This window comes from Vanessa cardui, chromosome 23 (assembly GCF_905220365.1).
Source record: "Vanessa cardui chromosome 23, ilVanCard2.1, whole genome shotgun sequence".
In the NCBI taxonomy this organism is placed as follows: domain Eukaryota; kingdom Metazoa; phylum Arthropoda; class Insecta; order Lepidoptera; family Nymphalidae; genus Vanessa; species Vanessa cardui.
Genome location: NC_061145.1, coordinates 10334858 through 10356698, shown reverse-complemented (window position 1 = coordinate 10356698; position 21841 = coordinate 10334858). Strand labels below are relative to the sequence as shown.

Below are 21841 nucleotides of genomic sequence, written 5' to 3'. Positions count from 1 at the left end.
ATCAGAAAACTACGCCATTACAGCGTTAAAGAAGTGTTTCTCTGAATCTTCTGATATCACACCTGAGAAAATATATTGGGAGGGTAAGATATATATAACATATTCAGATAAGTGATCTCTCGGGGCTCAAATCAAATGTTCTCAATTGAATGTTTTTATTAATAATTCTTCAGGGATGTATTCTTGGTCCACTTATTTTCCTCATTTGCACGAATAACTTGCTGCATCTGATTGATGCAGCAAGTAAGTAAGAAGAGAATATATTTTTTTCTTTTGTAATTTGATGTTCTTTTTCGATCTTTAATATAGTACATTTGCTTCGTATTTATTTATTTATTTATTAAGTTCCTCCAGGAGTAAATACAATATTAGTAACAATAACAAAATATGGTTTAAAACTAAATGCATTACCTATAAAGGAGAATCATCTCAGACCTCATGCAATGATAGAGGATATAAAAGGAGCTTACTAGAATGGATCTAGGGAGTGTGCAGTAGTAGTAGGGCACTGTGCTCGTTTAAGATTTTACAAAAACGTGCCACAGGTGAGTTATTTCTTAAGACGGTTTTACGAAAAGGTTTTACTAATGGCGCTATCGGTTTTCGTGGGTATCTAGCAGGAACATTTAAATTTATTTTAGAAACTAGAAAAGAATTATCATATAAACTATTTAGAGCTTTGTATAAAAACGTTAAATCTAGCATGTCACGCCGTTGACTTAAGGAAATAATTTTGAAGTACTTTAGTATTTCATTGTAGGTAGGAAGTAATTTGACTTTACCTAAAGAAAATGTAAGATGGTAAAGAAAACGTTTTTGAATTCTCTCTAGTCTTAAACAGTGAGTTGCGTAATGTGGCCTCCAAACAACACTTGCATATTCCAAAATGCTCCTGACAAAACTGTTGAACAATATGATCTTAGTTTTTGGATTTCGAAACAGTTTACCGTTTCTGATAACGAAACTCAACATTTTAGATGCCCTGCTAATTATGTTGTCCATATGTGATATAAAAGTTAATTTTTTATCAAAGATCACACCAAGATCCCTAATCGTATCCACAGAAATTGATATGATTGTCAGCTATATTATAATGCGTACTAATCTCATTATAATTTCTAGTGAAAGGTATCCATGAACATTTATCTGGGTTGAGTTTCATACCATTATTTTGACACCAGTTATACAATTGTGTTAAATCATCTTGTAAAAGGATTGTATCATTTGAATTCCCAATGATTTTAAGAAGTTTTACATCATCAGCGTACAAATATGGGGTAGAATATTTAAGAGAACTAGTTAGGTCGTTTATGAATATATTGAATAATAATGGGCCTAAGTGTGAGCCCTGTGGAACTCCAGATATTACTTTGCGTTTACTAGATTGAAAACCGCTGGCAACAACATAAAAATGTCTGCTAGTAAGATAAGACTCAAGCAATCCTTACAGTGGCCCTGTGAGACCACAAACGGACAGTTTTAAAATAAGAGCAGAAAATGGCACAAGGTCAAAAGCCTTACTTAGGTCAGTATAAATAACATCTACTCTTTTATTTCTATCGACAGATTCAAATAAAATTTCTGAGAAATTCACTAAGTTCGTACATGTAGACCGTCCAGCAACAAAGCCATACTGATGATTACTGAACAAGATGCTTGTTCGCTCACTCTTCGCACATGGTTGTGAATATATGGGTAAATTAATGACTCAAACACTATTCCAAATATCGAGAGAATTGAAATGGGCCTGTAGTTTTTACATTATTTTTCTCACCACTTTTGAAAATGGGAACTACTTTTGCAGTCTTCCATTTCGAAGGAAATATCCCCAATCGTAGCGAAGTGTTGAATATAATTGTGAGGGGCAGAGCAAGATTTGATGAGCATTTTACTATTTAAATTGGGGGAATGTTATCAGGTCCAGAACCTTTACTGTTATCCAAGCACTTTAATTTTTCTAGAACGTCGGATTCTTTCAATGGAATTATCGCTAAACTGCTATTGATTCTACTGTCCAAGGTTTTAAGAATATAATCAATATTATAGGAAGGTACTTTATTTTCTTCATAAACTGATGAGAATTGTGATGCAAATAAATCACAAATACTTGGGCCATCACTCGCTATAACTTACATTTCGCCCCATAGTTGCTAGCTTTGTTGTTTTTCTTTCTTTTTATATACGACCAAAAATACTTAGTATCAGATTTAATTTTCTCTTCCGCGAATTTATGATACGAATTATAGCACTCTAGTGATAGCTTGTCGCATCTTTTCTCTAAAATGGACAGTGACACCCCATGCATAGGGTTTTTATATTTCTTAAATCTTATTCTTATCTTTTCTTTTTCTTTTATTCTTTTAATGAGAGTTTTATTGAACCACGGGGGGTAATTAAAAGTGTTTTTAACAGTTATGTTAGGCGTATGAAGTTCAATGGAATTTTGTATAATAGCGTAGAAGCAGTTCACCATTTCATCTACATCATTAATCTCTGCAAACGTTTCGACCCAATTTACGTTGCTAAGGAATTCATTTATTGAATTGAAATTTAATTTATAATAATTACATTTCTTTGTGTTAAGATTTTTATTCAGGTTTTTCTGCGAATTATGTTCTAGATCAATATTGATGTTAAAAGGTGGGTGTAGAGGATCCACACGACTTAATTCTTATGTTGAAGGGTCAACTGTGAGAGTTATTAATTCATCATTAAAGAGAACTAAGTCCAAGATTTCATTCATATGGTTTTTTACACGATTAATTGACGGAAACGTTTATGTGCGAGAAATCTATTAAAGATTGAGCTAAGATGGTAGTGTGGTATCCACCGAGGTGACTTTCAGTCAAGTTCCAATCGATACAACTTAAGTTAAAATCTCCTATAATAAGTGTTCTATAGTCAATTAATTCAGAGATACAATTATAATTATCCATAAAATTATCTAAGACCAATTTATTGACAGGTGGAGGAATGTAGGCTGCACAGATTGCTAATTTAATAGATTTGCTTATATCAAGAACATTCTGTATCAATAGCTTACTTTTAAAATATATGTTTAATACACTAGGTGTAAAAACGAGTAAATTATTTAGGCATTTGTAATACTTAAAATGGTTAAATACATTGGGGCCATCGTATTAATAAGCTGGCTAGTAATATCGATTTCCGTCTGAGAAGGTACCACATAATTATAGGATACTAGTTGTCGCTCGCGGCTTCGCTCGCATTAGAGTTTTAGTTGTCATGTGTTAGGCAAAAAAGTAGCCTATGCCCTTTCTTGGATTTCAAGTTTGCTTGATACCAAATTTGATCAAATTCGGTTGAGTGGTTTGGTCGTGAAAAAGCGTTACACAGACAGTCATTGTTGCTTTCATATTTATAATATTAATATAGTTTCTACCGCGACACTGAAATAATTAGTATTTTTGTGTTGCGGTTTGATTTGAGATAATTACAGAGAGACATAACATCTTAGTTCTCAAGTTTGCGTATGTGGCGGTGTAAAGGGTAAATATTTCTTAATGTGCCAATGTTTATGGGCAGTGGCCTCTTACCATCAGATGGTCGATTGGCCACCAACTTATACCGTATAAATAAAACTTTTGGTGCACCCCACTGTTTTGCCCTATGATAGCTACGCCACTAATGCTGTTAACATTAAAGATCTCCAAGCTGATTTCATCAGACTTTATTGGTTTCTAAAGTGATAAATTTTCTCGATGCGTTTCTTTACTTATCACCTAGCTGTGCCCGCGACTTCGTGCTCATTCTAATTTAACAAAAAAAGTTGCCTAAATTACTCCTTATTGCATCTGCTTTCTGCCAGGGAAAGTCCCGTCATAAGCAAACAGACACACAAAAATTGTGAAAAATGTTACTTTAATATATGTATTGTGCATATATTATGTATATTTTTTAAGGTATAGGTTGGCGGACGAACATGTGGGCCACCTGATGGTAAGTGGTCACCAACACCCATAGACAATGACGCTGTAAGAAATATTAACTATTCCTTACATTGTCAATGTGTCACCAGCCTTGGGAACTAAGATGTTATGTCCCTTGTGCCTGTAGTTACACTGGCTCACTCACCCTACAAACCGGAATACATCAATACTGGTGGTACCTACCCAGACGGGCTTGCACAAAGCACTACCACCAAGTAGATATATATTTGTGCACAGTACAAACAGGGGTTATTTTGTTACAAACAGGCACTATAACTTTATTATATTTATGAATAATCAAGACCATAACAGATTAATACCCCAATTAAAATCACTTATTAAATTTTGGACCAACATTGTTGGGTAAACTTTCTTTTGAAACCTAAATAAGTAAAAAAATGAGAGCAATTTTTATTTGCACCCTAACTGATGAATAATATTATGTATTGAAGTTTACAAAAGAAAGATCCCTTAATTCTTAAACTTTGTAAATGTTGTATTCTAAAAGATGGGAGAATATTCGTTTCATTGAATCCTAACATCCAAAGAGGTAAAAAGGGTTCACGAAGTTTGGAGATATTATTTACGGTTTCATCGATTTTATACGAAACGAAAGGGACGTATTGTATGACACAACTTAGGTGTAGCATCTGTAAAATTCGTTCACAAAACCGATCACATCCGAATTAAGTACGCTATCTCAAATTACCAATATTTATTTCTCATGTGAATATGATCTTTACACAAACGTAACAACTTGTAATATCATTTGACTCAATATATTCATCAATTTGACACGTCGATTTACATGCACTTGCTTTCTCTGACGCTTGAATTTATAGCGACGAATAGCGCCGAATGGCGCGATAGGGAGCTATTTCTATTGGGTTTGCAAAATCGGCTGTAATCGGTTTTATTTTCATTCCATTGCATTTTCCGATGCTACATCTAATTTGTGTTGTACTATACGCTATCTCAAATTCTCAATATTTATTTCTTATGTGAATATGATCTTAACACAAACGTAATAACTTGTAATATCCTATGACCTAATATATTCGTCAATTTCACGTCTGTTGCACATGCATCTGCTTTCTCGGGTTGAACTGAAGCGAGAATCTATAGTGACGAACAGCGTCGAATGGCGCGATAGGGAGCTATGTCTATTGGTTGTGTAAATCAGCAGTAATCGGTTTAATTGAATTTGCCGATGCTACATCTAAGTTGTGTCGTACTACACTTTAACAAAGATTTTTATATAAAATTTGTTGTAAAGAAGTCCGTATTATAAAAACAAGTAGGTATTTTTTTCTTTTATAAAGTTTACCAATAACTTTATACATCTATAGCAGCTTCAAATATAAACTAAAATGACTACTGACGACACGCTGCATGCAATAATAAAATAAATTAGCATACGTATAATATTAGAAATTTAAATCATAAGGACATTTTTTCGATACAACGAACTTATTAATTTATGGTCTTTTCATTTAAGAGCAAGTGGCAGTATTACTGTATATACAATGAAAGAAAGTTACCTTTTTTAAGGTTAAGGCATACCAATGATATGCATGGGCAGTGGTGATTTTAACTTTGTCGTCTCATAAATTTAAATCATTTGTAAAAATACACTGGTAAAGAAGGACAATTAATAGTTGTTGACTTCCAGACAGGAATAATTACATACATTTATAATTAAAATTAACCAAGATGGCTGTATTTTTGAATGCTGAAAAAGAATCGTGAGTTTCTTGTCGGTTCTTCTCGGTAGAATCTATTTTCCGAGCCGGTGGTAGCTTCTCTTAATATAGTTGTTTAATGACGATTCAAAAGTGCTTGTAAAATTATTGGCTACAAGTGGCTCGTTTACCCATCATTCAATATATTTTATGAAATTAACAATAAAATGAAAGTTAAATAATATAATATTGTGACCAAACCGTCCCAAGTAATAATCGATTATGAAACATAAACGATAACATCAAAATATAATTTGCAAAAAACCGCGCACCAGTAATTAGGAGCCCGAACGAACCGTTGCGCGTTGGTTAGCGATAATGATCGCAGTGGCAAACACTACTAAGTTAAATGTGGTGAATATTGCTCAACGATTATAATAGGTTTAATTCAAAAGGGCTTGTGTTTATTATTTGAAGTGGTAGTGCCACACTGCATACCTCTCGGTTGCAGTCGAATGGGCCGGCACGCCCGGGGAAGTACCACTCTCTCACTTAAAATCGGCGTGAAGTGGTAGCTAGCTACCGCGTAGAGAGAGTTCCGGTGGCCCGATCCCTCTCCCCCCAAAACATGGTTGTGCAGAATTTGGTGAAATTACCCCAGGAGGGTACCATCAGCGACTGAGGTGGAGAATCCCTCTCTGGGCATCAATGCTCAGGACGTACACCACCTGAGCTGAGCTGAGCTGAGGGATGCCCAGGCTGCCCTCCGAATTCTGGGGAGGGGGGGGGGGTACAATTTTGCGCTCGCCACTGTTCGGGGCAAGCGGAGCAGGCATCATAAGGCAACCCCTACCACACTCGCTGTGGACTTATGCAACATAAGGGGACTCAACTCCAACTTGAATGCCGTTCACTTTCACCTTGAGACGGCGAAGCCGGCCTTGCTCTTTCTTACCGAGACCCAGATATCTTCTCCTGCCGATACGTCTTTTCTCTCTTACCCCGGGTACAAATTGGAGCATACTTTTGTGCCACGAGCTGGGGTGTGCGTTTACGTCAGAGATGATATCTGCTCTCGACGCCTCGGCAGCCTTGAAGGGCAGGACCTATCAATTATCTGGTTGCGCGTAGACTGTGACGACCATCCGCGAATCTACGCGTGCCTTTATAGGTCCCATTGCGGTAATGCCGAAACCGACCGACTGGTTGAGCACGTCCAATTGGCTACAGATTCCGTGCTGCAGCAGACTCCATCCGCAGAGATCATTATTCTGGGCGATTTCAATGCGCATCATACAGTGGCATCGTAGAGTGGCTTGGATCACGCACCACTGATCATGCGGGTAGATCTGTTCTCGACTTCGCTTTGGCTTATGATTTGACACAACTGGTCACCTCGCCAACGCGAATACCGGACGTGGGGGATCATACATCTTCCCTGTTGGACCTTCTGCTGACTTCGCATCCGGACGTCTTGATTGATCGTCGATCCCCCTCTGGGCTCGTCGGACCACTGTCTCGTCCGGAGTACAGTGCCAGTTACACGGTACTCACGAGCTCGTTTCGCGGGCTGTCGTCGCGTGTGGCACTACAAGTCAGCATATTGGGATGGTATGCGGTCCTTCTTTGCATCTTACCCATGGGGGCGGGTTTGTTTCTCGATGAATGATCCGAGCGTTGTTGCTGACTCTGTCGCCGATGTGGTGCTTCAGGGTATGGAACTTTTCATTCCATATTCTGCGGTGCCTATTGGTGACAAGTCCCAGCCCTGGTTTGGTCGCTTCTGTAAGACGGCTTCACGCCGAAAATGGGAACGCTACCAAGACTGGGCTAACGCATCAGCGTCTCGTGATGCAAACACCAGCACATTCAGAAAGGAATATAACTCTGCCTCTAGGTCCTTTAAAAACGTGATAGCTGAGGCGAAGTCGAAGTACATTGGCAGAATTGGCGAGAGACTGGTGCGTTTCCCATCAGGAACACGTGCGTTCTGGTCTCTCGCTAAGGCTGTCCTAGGGAATTTCTGTCAGCCTTCTTTTCCATCTTTGCACAGGGACGGTGAGTCATTGGCCCATACCGCGAAGGAGAAGGCCGGTCGTTTAGGGTCTCTCTTCGCATCGAACTCGACTCTGGATGACCAAGGAAAGTCACCACCATCAATCCCGCGGTGTGATACGACGATGCCGGAGGTTAAATTTCGGCAAAGTGCAGTTCGGAAAGCACTTCTTTCCTTGGACATTCACAAGTCGAGTGCTCATGTGCTCCCGAGTTGGCACCGGTCTTAACGCGTCTTTTCCGGCAATCTTACGCATTAGGCGTCGTCCCGAACTCCTGGAAGACTGCTTTGGTGCACCCGATCCCTAAAAAAGGCAACCGCTCAGTTCCGTCCAATTATAGGCCTATAGCCATCACCTCCTTGCTCTCCAAGATAATGGAGTCCCTTATAAACTGCCAGCTCCTGCGGTATCTAGAGGAGAACCAGCTGATTAGCGACCGCCAGTACGGTTTAGGTCGGGGTCGGTCGGCCGGTGATCTTCTAGTTTACCTTACTCATAGATGGGCTGAGGCAGTTGAGAGCAAGGGTGAGACATTAGCAGCCAGCTTGGACATAGCGAAGGCCTTCGATCGCGTGTGGCACAAAGCGCTTCTTTCGAAGCTTCCTTCCTATGGGCTTCCCGGGAAATTATGCAATTGGATTACCAGCTTTTTGGCAGATCGGAGCATCAAGGTCGTTGTCGACGGTGCATGCTCCGACTTAAAGTTCGTCAATGCTGGTGTTCCACAAGGCTGCGTTCTATCACCCACTTTGTTTCTTCTGCATATCAATGACTTGTTGCAAATTGGGAACATTCATTGCTATGCAGACGACAGTACCGTTGACACCTTATACACCGGCCGCGCTAATATTTCTCGGGAAAACGTCGAAGAAAACCGGAACAAACTTGTGTCTGAAATCGAGTCTTCGTTAAACGAAGTCTCGAACTGGGGCCGGCTAAATTTAGTCCATTTCAACCCCAAAAAGACGCAATTTGCGCGTTAACCGCTAAAAAAACACCATTTGTCGTATCTCCACGATTTGAGAACATCCCGATAGCCACTACAGGTAGTATCGGAATACTTGGCGTTGATATTTTGAGCCTCGTTCAGTTCCGCGGTCAATTGGAAGGCAAAGCCAAATTGGCTTCAAAGAAGCTCGGTGTGCTCAGCAAGGCGAGACAGTATTTCACGTCGGCCCATCGCCTTAAACTTTACAAGGCGCAAATTCGGCCTCACATGGAGTACTGCTCTCACCTCTGGGCGGGTGCTCCCCAGTACCAGCTCCTTCCATTTGACCGCATCCAACGTAGAGCGGCTCGAGTTATCGACGATCAAGCCCTTTCCGATCTCCTTGATCCTTTGGCTTTGCGTAGAGATGTTGGATCACTCTGCATCTTCTACCGATTTTTTTACGGGGAATGTTCCGAAGAATTGTTCGGATTAATCCCGGCTGCTGAATTTCACCTTCGGACATCTCGCCAAAATTCTAAGTTTCACCCGCACCATCTTGATGTCCGAAAATCCACAACAGCGCGATTTCTTAGACATTTTCTGCCTCGCACAACCATTTTGTGGAATCAGCTTTCGCCGGCGGTTTTTCCGAACCGATACGACATGGGAACCTTCAAGAAAAGAGAATACTCCTTTCTTAAAGGCCGGCAACTTGCAGGTGGCAAGCCTCCTGGTGTTGCAGATGTCCATGGGCGGTGGTAGTCACTTTCCATCAGGTGAGCCTCCTGCTCGTTTGCCACCTATTCCATAAAAAATTTTTTTTTTTTTATTGCACCCAATCTTAAAACTAAAAAATAACATTTTTGTTACATAAAAGTTGCATGAGGTGCAACAGGCGGCCTGATCGCTAAGCAGCGATCTCTTTCAGGCCACCATTGGGTAAAGGATCATAATATTGATATAAATGGGAAGGGTACAGTAACTTTTTACTTATATGTGGTATGAATACTTTTTACTTTTTTTACATAGGTATCGTGGGGTATGGGCACTTGCCCAGAGAGCCCAATGGGAAATAGGGCCCTTATGACAAATTCGAAACGACAAGAGTTCAAGCTTAGGACCGATGGTTTTACGTGCTTTCAAAGCGACGGGAGTTTAAACGCTTCCAGACTTCGAGCTGTCATTGTATTCTGTCGACAGAAATATCCAATCACTTTATTGACTCGACCTACGGTTTAAGCACAAAACCTCGGGTTCTGTGGCCTACTCTATAGTAGCTGTAATACCGTATACCCGATAGGATATCCTATGGGATTTTTTTTAGAAAAACTTCTTGATTTTTGAATTAATGTTAAAGAAACGCTGAAATAAACCTATTTTAATCGTAAAAGGAAGCTTTAAAAATGATGATCCCCTATTGAAATTTTCACCCAAAATTTTAGATATTGACGCAGATTTTTTTTATAGACTGTTTTTAACTTCATATATACCGACAACTTCTTAAAACATATTTCCATATTATAGCATTAGTAATGTAGAACTTAAATTCAATACTGTCATCCAAGTTACACTGGCTCACTCACCATTAAAACTTCCAAAGCAATAGTAAGTTTGTATATCTATTTGGTGTCTGAAAGTGCGACGAGAATATGATATCTGTCTCACATGGACCTGTACAAAGGCATCAAGAAGTAGAATCAGAATATTAATATAAAATGACATCAAATATACAAAGAATTAAAGTATTAAGTTCCTTATAGTCGCTTTATAAGTTATGAGTAATTTCTTTTGCAGTGTATGAATTACAAATATGCATTTAATTTAATTCGAGAATGGAGAAAGGAATACGTTTAAACTTTTCTTTTAAGGCCGTTCCTTTATATTGCCAAGCGAGACGAAAGCTAGAAAACATTGATTTTTTATATACATCAATGAAAGATTCAAATTCTTTGTTGAAGCACAGGTTTGTTATAGAATAATACCTTGGATTTAATTAAGTCAATTAATGTTTTAAGAAGGACTAACACATACACATATATTGCTGAGTTTCTTTCGCCGGTTCTTCTCAGGTCTGAGCTGTTAAATTCCGAACCGGTAGTAGATTTTTGACTATCAATAAGAAAGTGTTATCACTTCTATTTTGAATAAAGATTTTTGAATTTGACTTTTATAATATCATAGTAAAACATTTTTTACCTACTGACTTATAAGAATGTTTCTATCAACGTTGATAAATATTTTATTTTATTTTCAGTTGGACCACATACATTTTTTAACTATTAGATAATCTCTTACTATGTATATAAGAGAAAGTGGTGTTAGTTACACTACTAACTTAAGACCGAATGAACCGATTTTGTTGAAAATTGGTGGAGAGGTAGCTTAGAATCAGGAGACGGACATAGGCTGACTAGTTGATTACCTTTTTATCCAGTTCGACCGCATTTTCGTTAAGTCGATATAAAACGTGGCATAACAAAAACGCATCTGACATGGAATAACAAAATACAAATTACACATTATAAAGATCTTAAAAAAAGTCAGTCAGACATTCTGTATTAATTTGTATCAGCACCCCTTGTGAAGCCGGGTCGGGTCGTTTGTAAATTATATATAAAAAATTAGATGAATTATAAAAACAAACTGATCACATGCGAATTCAGTGGGGCTAGCCATAGTTTGAACCCACAATCATCGGTATGGATTCACGCTTTTTAACTGGGCCATCTCGGCTTTCGTGAGTCGTGACTCTACAATAATATTTTTATATTATAGCATTACACTCTCTCATAAGACGGAGACCGTTTCATACACGCGACAGATTCCGCGTCAGCTAAACTTTAATCTTAATAGTAATTTAAATAATATGCTCAAGTTTCTCCAAAATTAGCAGAGTTTAAAATATAACTCGTTTTAACTTGTAAGAAAGCTCTCGCTGAAGTCGTGAATGTTTCATTGTAACTACGAATTGAGGAATAATTGCCAGTGTATACAAATATAAGATACGTTTTCTGTAATGAAAATTGAGGAGATCTTTATAAGACCATATAACTCACCGCATTAAACAACAACAACAACAGCCTGTAAATTCCCACTGCTGGGCTAGAGGCCTCCTCTCCCTTTGAGGAGAAGGTTTGGAACATATTCCACCACGTTGTTCCAATGCGGGTTGGTGGAATGCACATGTGGCAGAATTTCTATGAAATTTGTCACATGCAGGTTTCCTCACGATATTTTCCTTCACCGCTGAGCACGAGATGAATTATAAAGACAAATTAAGCACATGAATCAGCAGTGCTTGCTTGGGTTTGAACCCGCAATCATCGGTTAAGATGCACGCGTTCTAACCACTCGGCCATCTCGACTCACCGCATTAAAGCCGATGTGTGATCCGTATGTACCGTTTTTATAATAAGTGATTAGTATCACAATGATCCCTAATCTCTATAAACTTACACAAAATTAAAATTGTATCACTAGCCAAAATAAAACGATGACTAGAAGAAAAACTTCTCATAAACGATATTAAAAGTAAAGGGACTCAAACAATAAGTCTTCTCCATGATAGCCCCATACATTAATGAATTCTAGGGCACTGTAATATACTAATATACCCTTGTCTTTTGTATATATGAGTTACCCTATCTTGTGATATAAGAGTTATCCTACAGCGCGACAATAACAACAGCCTGTAAATTTCCCACTGCTGGGTTAAGGCCTACACTCCCTTTCGAGGGATTGCAACATATTCCACCAGGCAGTTCCAATGCGGGTTGGTGGAACACACATGTGGCAGGTTTTCCACACAATATTTTTTTTCACCGTCGAACACGAGATAAATTATTAACACAAATTAAGCACACGAATATTCAGTGATGCTTACCTGGGTTTAAACCAGCAATCATCGGTTGAGATGCACGCAATTTAACCACTGGGCCATCTCGGCTCATGTCCTATCTTTTATTAATGTTATATAAAATGGCTTCGAAATTATATAAAGTATTTTGTGTAAATTCACAAGATTGGACAAATGTCTGCCATTTATAAGTTCTTCTGTTTCCAAGCGGTAACGTTTCGTAATTCTGTGTTTCAAGGGTTAAACGTTACTACATAAATTCTACTGTAAATAGCCCATTGCTAAAGTAAAACGGCTTATGCCTCATACGGCTTTAATGTCTTCGAACAAATTTGATATTAATGTCAAGTATTTAAAGAGTAGACAAAATTAAAAAAAAAAAAATTGTTTTGGTATATGTATAGGTACATACATATCATTATTTAACTAACATGACTTTGTATTTTTAAATGTTAAAAAAGAGTAACTACTGAGTTTCTTGCCGGTTATTCTCGGTAGAATCTACTTTCCGAACCGGTGGTAGCTTCACTTGGTTGTAAAATGACGATTCAAAAGTGCTTGTAAAAGCCTACTTGAATAAAGTTTATTTTGATTGATTGATTGATTGATTGAGTAAAAAGGGCTATTTTAATATTACAAACAGGCACTGCAATTTTATTATATGTATAGATAGAAGATAATAATAAGCTTGTAATCAAGACAATAAGCGTCTTCTTTTTAATTGAACAATCCAACGTACCAAGAAATTCCAGAAAGATGTCTATTAAGAATGGTAATGCCTTGAGACTTGAGTCTAGTTTCTTGTCTAATTCAATTACATGCTAAAACGTTCGCAGGCTGCTGTAACGACTTGCTTTCGATGAGTTAATTTTTGTACTCGTTTTGTTCGGGCTTAGAATTAAATTCATTTCTTTAATAAAGTCCTTATCAATTCAAATTTGAGATGGTTAATTTTGATACTTATATTTAAACTAGACTAGTCTTAATGTTTGAAATTCGAACATCATTAGTTATTTGTAGAAAAAGTTTGTATTTTTTTAAATTCTAAAGTAAGTTAATTGCCATCAAGCAAAGAAAATAAGAAAATCAGTCGATAAATAGTAGAGAAAAGAAGGATGCTGAAGATATAGCTTCTAACGTTGCAATTTCATCTCTTAATACTTTATGTTCTTAATTAATTAATTAATTACAATAACTCAAACTTAAACAAAATTCCCTTTATTCATAGAAGCATTACACTTACTTATTGATAATCAAATTAAACACTATCATCGGTTCGAAAAAGGAAACACCTGGCAACACCTAATCACCCATCTTACAGATAACATCTAAATTGTTAATCCTATACTAATAAGTATATTTACTTAAAAAAACACTCCACTAAGCATCAGTTCAATGGTCAAATGTATTCTTAAGTAGCTGAAATCGAATAGTTGGACGTAAACTCTTAGTAAATATTTTTGGATGTAAAAAGAGTTTGTGTTTAGCCTGGTATAAGGTAAAAGTATTTGAGAAAAATCGAATGGTTTGATCATGAATCATCCACGCCACCTCGATGCCAGGAAATCCACAAATTTTAAAGCATTTTCAGCACCGTACAACCGCTTTTTGATACGATACGCTTCGTATATTTTAGTAACTTTCACAGTATCGGTAATGTCTTACGGTATTATGCTATGGAGTAACGCTGACCACTATCTATAAGATATTTGTGCTAAAAATGGCTATTCGCGCATAAGTTAAGCGCTAAAAAATAATTGAGGCACACATTTAAAGAAATCAATGTATTAATTGTTGCTTTTCAAATTATTGAATAATGAATGGAAAAATGACTCTGTAAGAAAATGTGATACAATTGGTACAAGGAACAAACACAAACTTATTACTCCTATTAGTCGACTGCATAGAGTCAGTAATTCTTTTGTGGGGCAATGTTTGTATTTACAATAGGAGCCCAGAGAGCGTTCAAATTGCCTCTGTTGCCGAATTTAAAAAATAAATGTCAAAGAACGCTTGTGTGTAAAAGGTTATTACAGAATGAGTGATTTCATGGTTGATAGTACACTTCGGGAAAGCAATGATCGCCTCTCGTATTTTTCTGTAGTATCATTATCATTACACAGTATAAAACAAAGTCGTTTACCGCTGTCTGTCCCTATATATGCTTAGATCTTTACTTAGATGAATATTATAGTTAACAATTTTTGCGTTGCCGGCCTTTAAGAAAGGAGTACACTCTTTTCTTGAAGGTTCCCATGTCGTATCGGTTCGGAATCGGCCGGTATTATATTATCGGTAATTAATATATAATAATAATCTTAGACATTTTTTGCTTCGCCCAACCACTATGTGGAACCAGCTTGCGCCGACGCTTTTGCCGAACTGATAATACTTGGTAAACTTTAAGAAAGGTTATTTCTTAAAGGCCGGCAACGTATACGTATATGCTTGGTATATCAATGGTCTCTTTCCATTACTTGAGTTTTCCTGCAAGTTTGCATGACAATTAAAAGAAAAAAAAATGTAACAGGAAAACTCAAATGGGCATTTTATTAAATTACAAGTTACAAAACAAGGAACGTAAGAGCATACTCAAATGACCTTTGATTTAATGTGTACTTTCTTCGACATTTCGGACGGAGAATGTCACTTTGACGTTTCATGATAAAAGTTTTTTAATCTGTCTTCCTGAAGGACACCTTTGATAAATGACAAGAACGATTGTACAGATTACCTAAACACTTCAAGTCTGGAAAGTACTGTAATACCGAAAACTGAAATGCTTGTGATTAATCTCGTTTTTTTATTATTAAATAAAATTAAAAAATAATAATTAGGAAATAAGTAGTTTACTAGTCTTCATGCATATAGACGTGAATAAATACATATGAATATATTAAATGCAATGTACTAAAAATGTATATGCCCATTCTTTTCTCGAAAGTACTGATACATACATATGTATATGTCATAATATGGGTGTTGAAACTCTTTAATAAAACGTATCAAATTACCTGAGAATTGAGATCGCTGTGGTCACGTCTGGTTATAATATAATTCATTATCATTCTTTAAAACAGCATATCACCAGTATGATCTAAACATAGGAAAGTAAACTAATAGTACCTACGTTCCGACTTCGCAAAGAAGTACATCTTTCCTATGACACGGTATTTATTTCTATAATAAGATTCAATATTTATTTTTAACTTGGTCTTTTAAAATATTTAGAGGTTATGCTAGAAAAGGAGGCATATTAACTACTCAATAAAAGATTATATAAAATATATAAAACGTGGATGTAGTATTTATTGTTTCTCGAAAGAATTTACTTCGCGAGTAATTTCATTATCATTTAATTCGACACTGTAACAAGACGATTCAAAGTTATTTTATTAGCCTACTTGAATAAAGAGTTATTTGATATTGATTTTGTATAGCTCATTTCACTCATTTACTTGGTGGTAGGGAAAGCCCTACCACCAAGTATATATCAAATTGCACAAAGGTGCAAGCCCGTCTGGGTAGGTACCACCCACTCATAAGTTATACACTACAGGCACAAGGGACATAACATCTTAGTTCCCAAGGTTGGTGGCAAATGACAATGTAAGGTAATATTTCTTACAGCGTCATTGTCTAGGGGTGATGGTGACCACTTTCCATCAGGTGGCCCATAAGCTCGTCCGCCAACCTATACCATAAAAACAAAAAAAAAAAAACAAAAAACATATTTATTCAATTTATTATTTTATGGGTCTAGTGGATATCTTATATTTCGTCACAGTATAATGCGAAAGCGATCCTGTGGTGCCCGCTGAAATGATGGAGAGGGTACCGCAGGTTTTTTCGTGGGTATTGGGGGAAACGAGTAATGTGTTTTCCCAGCGAAAAAAATCTTTGTAGATATCTTATAAAGCTAAATTACAAATTAATAAGGAAGTATTAGGTTCTTATTAATTATTGAAGCAATATAAAAAGAAAAAACTGTGCTTAGAAAAAATATTATGAAATTAAATCGTTCAATTGATCATTCATAAAAAAAAAACTTTTGTTTATATTTTTAATAATCCGCAAAATTATTACTACAGCTGCGAGTTTATCTTTATATTAATAGTAATTATAAAAAAAAGCAAACGTATAACATTCTAAAAAGCGAATTAATGTACATATTAGTGCTATTAACCGCCCCAGCAAATTAAATAGCGTGCCCACTGAATAGATACCCTCGTAAGAGCCAGGTAATTAGTGCAAAGCTTAGAAGTTTTTAATTAGGAACGACGCAGCATGTTGAAATTCCAGAAAATGTGGATAGAAGATGGTCTTACTTTTAAACTTGAAAAAGACTTAATCTAAACGAGTTTAGATACATATGTGTTAGTTGGTTTACTGATATATCCGTTTCTATAATAATAATTTCATTATGTTTATCTCTTCTTATGAACCTATTTAGACCACGTGAATCCATATTTTAAATAGACAATATTTTTTATGTGTTTAATTTTTTCACAATTTCTCTCGATGTTGTTGATTGTTGTTGTTGTCGAATCTTATTGTTGTTGTTGTTCAGTGGCGGATTTGCAGTCCTAGCCGCTCTAGGCCCCCGGCCATGTGCCGCCCCTTTCTTAGCCCCAACATTATAGACTATAATATACATCAGTAATGAATTTCTTCTTCCACTTTTAATGAAAAGAAAAATCTTTACTTCCACTTGTAATTGATTCAGAAAATTGGTTAACTAAAAGCTACCTTGTAAAGCTACCGTCTTATTCATAAAAAAGTTTAAGCCCTCAATAACTAAAATGTGCTTTCCAATTGAAAACGTCTTTGTGGTAAAAGAAACAAAACATATTTTAACTAGATCAGTGTAATAATATTTTTATGAATAAGGCAGTTAGTTTATAATATTTTTCGAGGTTTTAGGGATGATTGGACATTTAAATAAAACATTTAAAACAGTTTTATGCTTTGTTTTTAATAACATACATGTTTTACAATGTGTTACAAAACTCGTCTGCACTTAAGCGCAGCAAAATCATTAATTAAATCTTCGCAATCCAATTTGCTTAAAAAATCAGCTTCTATGTTAAGCAAAGCAAGATCGTTTAACCTTTGCTCCGTCATTGTTGTGCGTAAATAGTTTTTAACTCTGCGCAAACAAGAAAACGATCTTTCTCCTGTACAGTTACTGGCGGGTGTACACACACACATACGAAGAGCAATATCCACGTTTGGGTAAATGGTTTGAAGACCTTCGGTTCGTAACCATTTCAACAGACTGACTGCACTCTTTCGCTCCTCATTTTTTATGCTGCAGTGAGAACGAAAATGAAGACATTCTTCTGTAAAATTGTCTTCTAAGTCAGTAGAATAAATCATTTGCAATGCCTTGGCCTTATCTTCGACTTCTGAGATGCTTAAATTCGTCAGGTTGGTAATAAAGTAAAATTTATTGTTGAGTAATTTATAAGCATCCCGGCGTCTTTTCAGTTCTTCTGATAATGTATCAATGACTACCAAAAACGTATTTATTCTAAAATTTTCACGGCCATTTTTTTGTTTCATGTTTTCACCTGTATTTGTCTCGTCAGGAAGCAGCTTACGCTTTCGATTGCGTCGAAAATCTTTTTCATATTCCTGTACGAAGGACAGTTTTATGGCTTTATTTTCGAATTCATCGAAATTCTCTCTTGTTTCGCCAACAAAATGTATTAAAGTGTCGTACAGTTCTATGACAATGGTAATGTCAATTTCCACACTCTGAAGTTTTTTACTTGTGGCGTTGATGCGATCTAGTAAACATCCCCAAAAAACAGCCATGAGGGCCGTTTCAAAACGTTCCAGTTTCAAACGAATACCTCTAGCTTCGCATATAACGGTCCTCTTCTGTTTTGTGTCATTTTCGATGGTGACTAGCGCTTTATGGATTTCATTCCAGGATTCGCGCAAACTTTTACATGCGTCTGCACGAGCTGACCAACGAGTCGTTGATAGACTTTTGACGGTGAAATGTGTTTGAAGGAGTTCCCAACGCTGAGTTGACGCTGCAAAGAAATTGTATAACTCTTGGAGTAGAGAAAAGAAGGAACAAGCCTCTTGGCTGCTTTCAGCTGCACATTCACCTACTAAATTAAGCGAGTGTGCTGAACAGGGAACATAGTCGGCAAGGGGTGATATTTCCTTTATTTTAGTTTGTAGGCCGTTGTATATGCCTGACATGTTAGCTGCGTTGTCATATGATTGCCCGCGGCAGTTGGAAATGTCAATTCCCAATTCAATTAAAGTTGAGGTAACAGCATCTGTCATTTGTTGTGATTTGTGGCCTGTGTTTGGAATAAACTTGAGGAACCGTTCTACAGGTGATCCATTAGGCAGGACATATCTGATTACATAAGTGAGCTGGTCTACGTGAGATATATCCGGTGTCGAGTCAATGATCAGAGAAAAATATTTCGCTGTTAATATTTCCATTATAATTGTCTTCAAAACTTTGTTCCCCATAAGTCGAATAAATTCTTCGCACGTTGTTGAAGAAAGATAACTCGTAAATCCTGAGCCTGGATTTCCATAACGTGTAATGTGTTTTGCTAAGAACGGATCGAATTCAGCGATAAGCTCTAAGGACATCAAATAATTTCCATTGTGGATTGATCCAAATTTTTCATCGTGTCCTCTGAAAGGCAAACCACGTGATGCAAGTGCTTTTACGCATGCAACTACTCTTTTCAGAATGTTTTTCCAGTAATTTATTTCTTCATCTAATTGCATTGTTAATGCGTGGTCAATGCGACCTAACACGTTACTTCGTTCTTTCATTTGCAGAACAGATAATTTGTGATTAGGCGAATTCTCATGAGATGAAACTCGATGATATGAATTTTTCCAGTCATTGAAACCTTCTTTTTTGTCGAACTGACTCTCCCCGCCATTAAAAAGTAGACAAGGACCACAATAAACACATCCAGTACTTTTGGAATAAATTAGCCACTTTCGCGGAACTTTTTCGCCATTTAGAAGCTGACGTTCGAATAAATGTCTCGACAACTGTCGCACTTTATCTTTGTAAATGCGCTCACTATTAGGAAAATCATTTTGGATGTTTTGATTGGCTCCATTCTTACAAATGTGATCACGCGTGAACTCGTCGATTGTCCATTTAGCTGGATCGTCGCTGATTTCGTAGAGCTCCTTATCCGGAGGACTGGGCTGCACTCCTACTCCTGGTACTAGTGGGACATCTTCGGCTTGTTTTTTTGATATACTTGCCACATCGACCAAAGTATTTTCACTTGAAGACACTGCAGAATCATCAGTTGACGGAGCTCCGCTACTGCTATGAACGTCGAGTGTTGGTTCAATAGTAGGATCTTTAATATCTGTAGACGGTTTTCCAAAGAAATCGTCTAATTTCCGCGTTTTTTTAATCGTATCCTTTTGCTTATCATCTTTTTCTTTAGCCCGCTTGCGATACTCTGCCCCACTTAACCTTACCCTCTTCTTTCCGTCCATATTTAACCATGCAACACAAAGTTTTTACGTAAGCGTTTACTAATTAGTATAAAACTGAATCCGTCCGCTCACTGCTATTGCTATACGCACACTGTTGACATAACTCGCAGGCGCGAGCGGGCAAGCGAGTAAGCGTGGGTGGGGGGAGAGTAGCGCGACGCACCGCACTTGACTACACGCCGTACACGCGCGTAATAACAATCGATACCTATACTTCCTAGAACACTTATATTAAACTAAAGTACAAACTATTTTATATGTATCTACGATGTATGAAAATATTTATACTTTGATATGTAAAAATAGTAATTTAGGAAAATTTTAATCATACGGTACGTGATCCATATGCAAAAACATATTACGATACTTTGCATTTGAGTTATTTCTTGTTAATCTTATTATAATGAGTGATTTATTTTGCTACGATTTGCCGCCCTTAATACCTGGCCGCCCTAGGCCCGGGCCTATTGGGCCTTAGGGCAAATCCGCCACTGTTGTTGTTTATTGTGAAGAAATCAGCTTATGTTTGATGAAAGTATGACAAATGTATTCACCGATCTGCATTGGAGTAGCATGGGTTTTATCAGCTGTTATTTTTTCGAGGGATAAGTAATTAAATTATTGTTATAAATTTAGTAGTCAGCTATATTACAGAATAAGGTCGTTTGATAACCCTGGTTAGAGGAAAACTATTTTCTGTGATAGGAAAAAGTTATCATATAGCCGTTAGAAATGCTGGTATGCACGATTTGTCTACTATGTATGCACGAACTGTCGACTATCTCTATATTCGTCCTTGCAATGGTAGATGGCTAGATTTGATAGGAAATGCTAACCAGCGCTGGGTTATTGAAAAGGCAGAACCAGCAAAAGAACAGCTTAGGCTATCTCGAGTTACTGAAAGGGATAGATAAGTTATTGAAAATGGCCAATAGATAAAGATTTTCTGTTTTCTTTCAAACCATAATATTATTATAGATGGGCCTATCAACTTATCACGACGAATAGTTGATATTTAATATATTTTTACTAGTAATCGCCAGCGGCTTCACTAGCTTCGGTGTTGGTTGTCATGTGTAAAAGTGTAGTGTGTAGCCTTTTTTTTCACGCAGGGAAAATCTTCATAGATACCCGACTCCTGGATGTCGGGTTATGTGAGATTGTACTCACTAAAAACCCTGCGATGGCCGCCATCAGCATGGAAACGAAACGGAGAATTTCGCCTGAATTCCTGGACCAAGACCTTCCTCTCCGCGGTCCACGCAGGACACGCCTCCAGCATATGCTGGGCAGTATCTTGGTCCGCCCCGCAGTGGTGACAAACCACCGTCGCTTCGCGTCCAATCTTACACAGGTACTCCCCAGAGCAACCGTGACCGGTCAACACCTACGTGAGTCGGAAGGTGACTCGTCGCTTAATACGCATCCAGGCCTCGAATGCCGGCAGGATCGCACTCACGACGCGTTTATGCGCGTACCGATCTCCAAGGAGACGGGCGCACCACGTCGTGAGTGCCCTTCGTTGCTCCTGCCGCCTGAGAGCTACGAATTCACTGGCATGGTAGGACGCACTTCGGCCACTTTGACGAAGGGCGCGAATTCGGTCACAGACTCTCGTGTCCGTCTCCGCCTGGATGTCCAGAGGTGGGAAGCACGGCAGAAGCATCATGCGCATCATGCGGATGGCCACTCCGGATCTTAGTCTGATGTGACCAAACGGGCGCACTGTAGAGGGCCATCGATCGCACGACACCAGCATAAAGGCGACGAACCTCCTCCCTCGGTCCCCCGAGATTAGGCAGCCGTCTGTGCATCGCACCCACTGCCTTCTCGATCCGGGGGGCGTGTAGTGTGTA

The 21841-nt window shown here is 37.7% G+C and overlaps 1 protein-coding gene across 1 annotated transcript; it reads right to left on the bottom strand.

Annotated features, from left to right (window-relative positions):
* Positions 1–9: 9 nt before the first annotated feature.
* On the bottom strand, positions 10–19985 carry LOC124539644 (zinc finger MYM-type protein 1-like). Its single transcript, XM_047116945.1, has 2 exons — positions 18050–19985; positions 10–62 (listed from the first exon to the last, which is right to left on the bottom strand). Exons 1-2 carry the CDS (start codon positions 19983–19985, stop codon positions 10–12), a joined length of 1989 nt encoding a protein of 662 aa, XP_046972901.1.
* Between the last annotated feature and the right edge of the window lie 1856 nt (positions 19986–21841).

Coding starts and splice junctions, on each gene's coding strand:
- LOC124539644 (XM_047116945.1), bottom strand. CDS start 19,985: ATGGACGGAAAGAAGAGGGTAAGGTTAAGTGGGGCAGAGTATCGCAAG. Junction 63..18,049: donor TCCTGACGAGACAAATACAG/GTGAAAACATGA, acceptor ATATTTTCTCAG/GTGTGATATCAGAAGATTCA.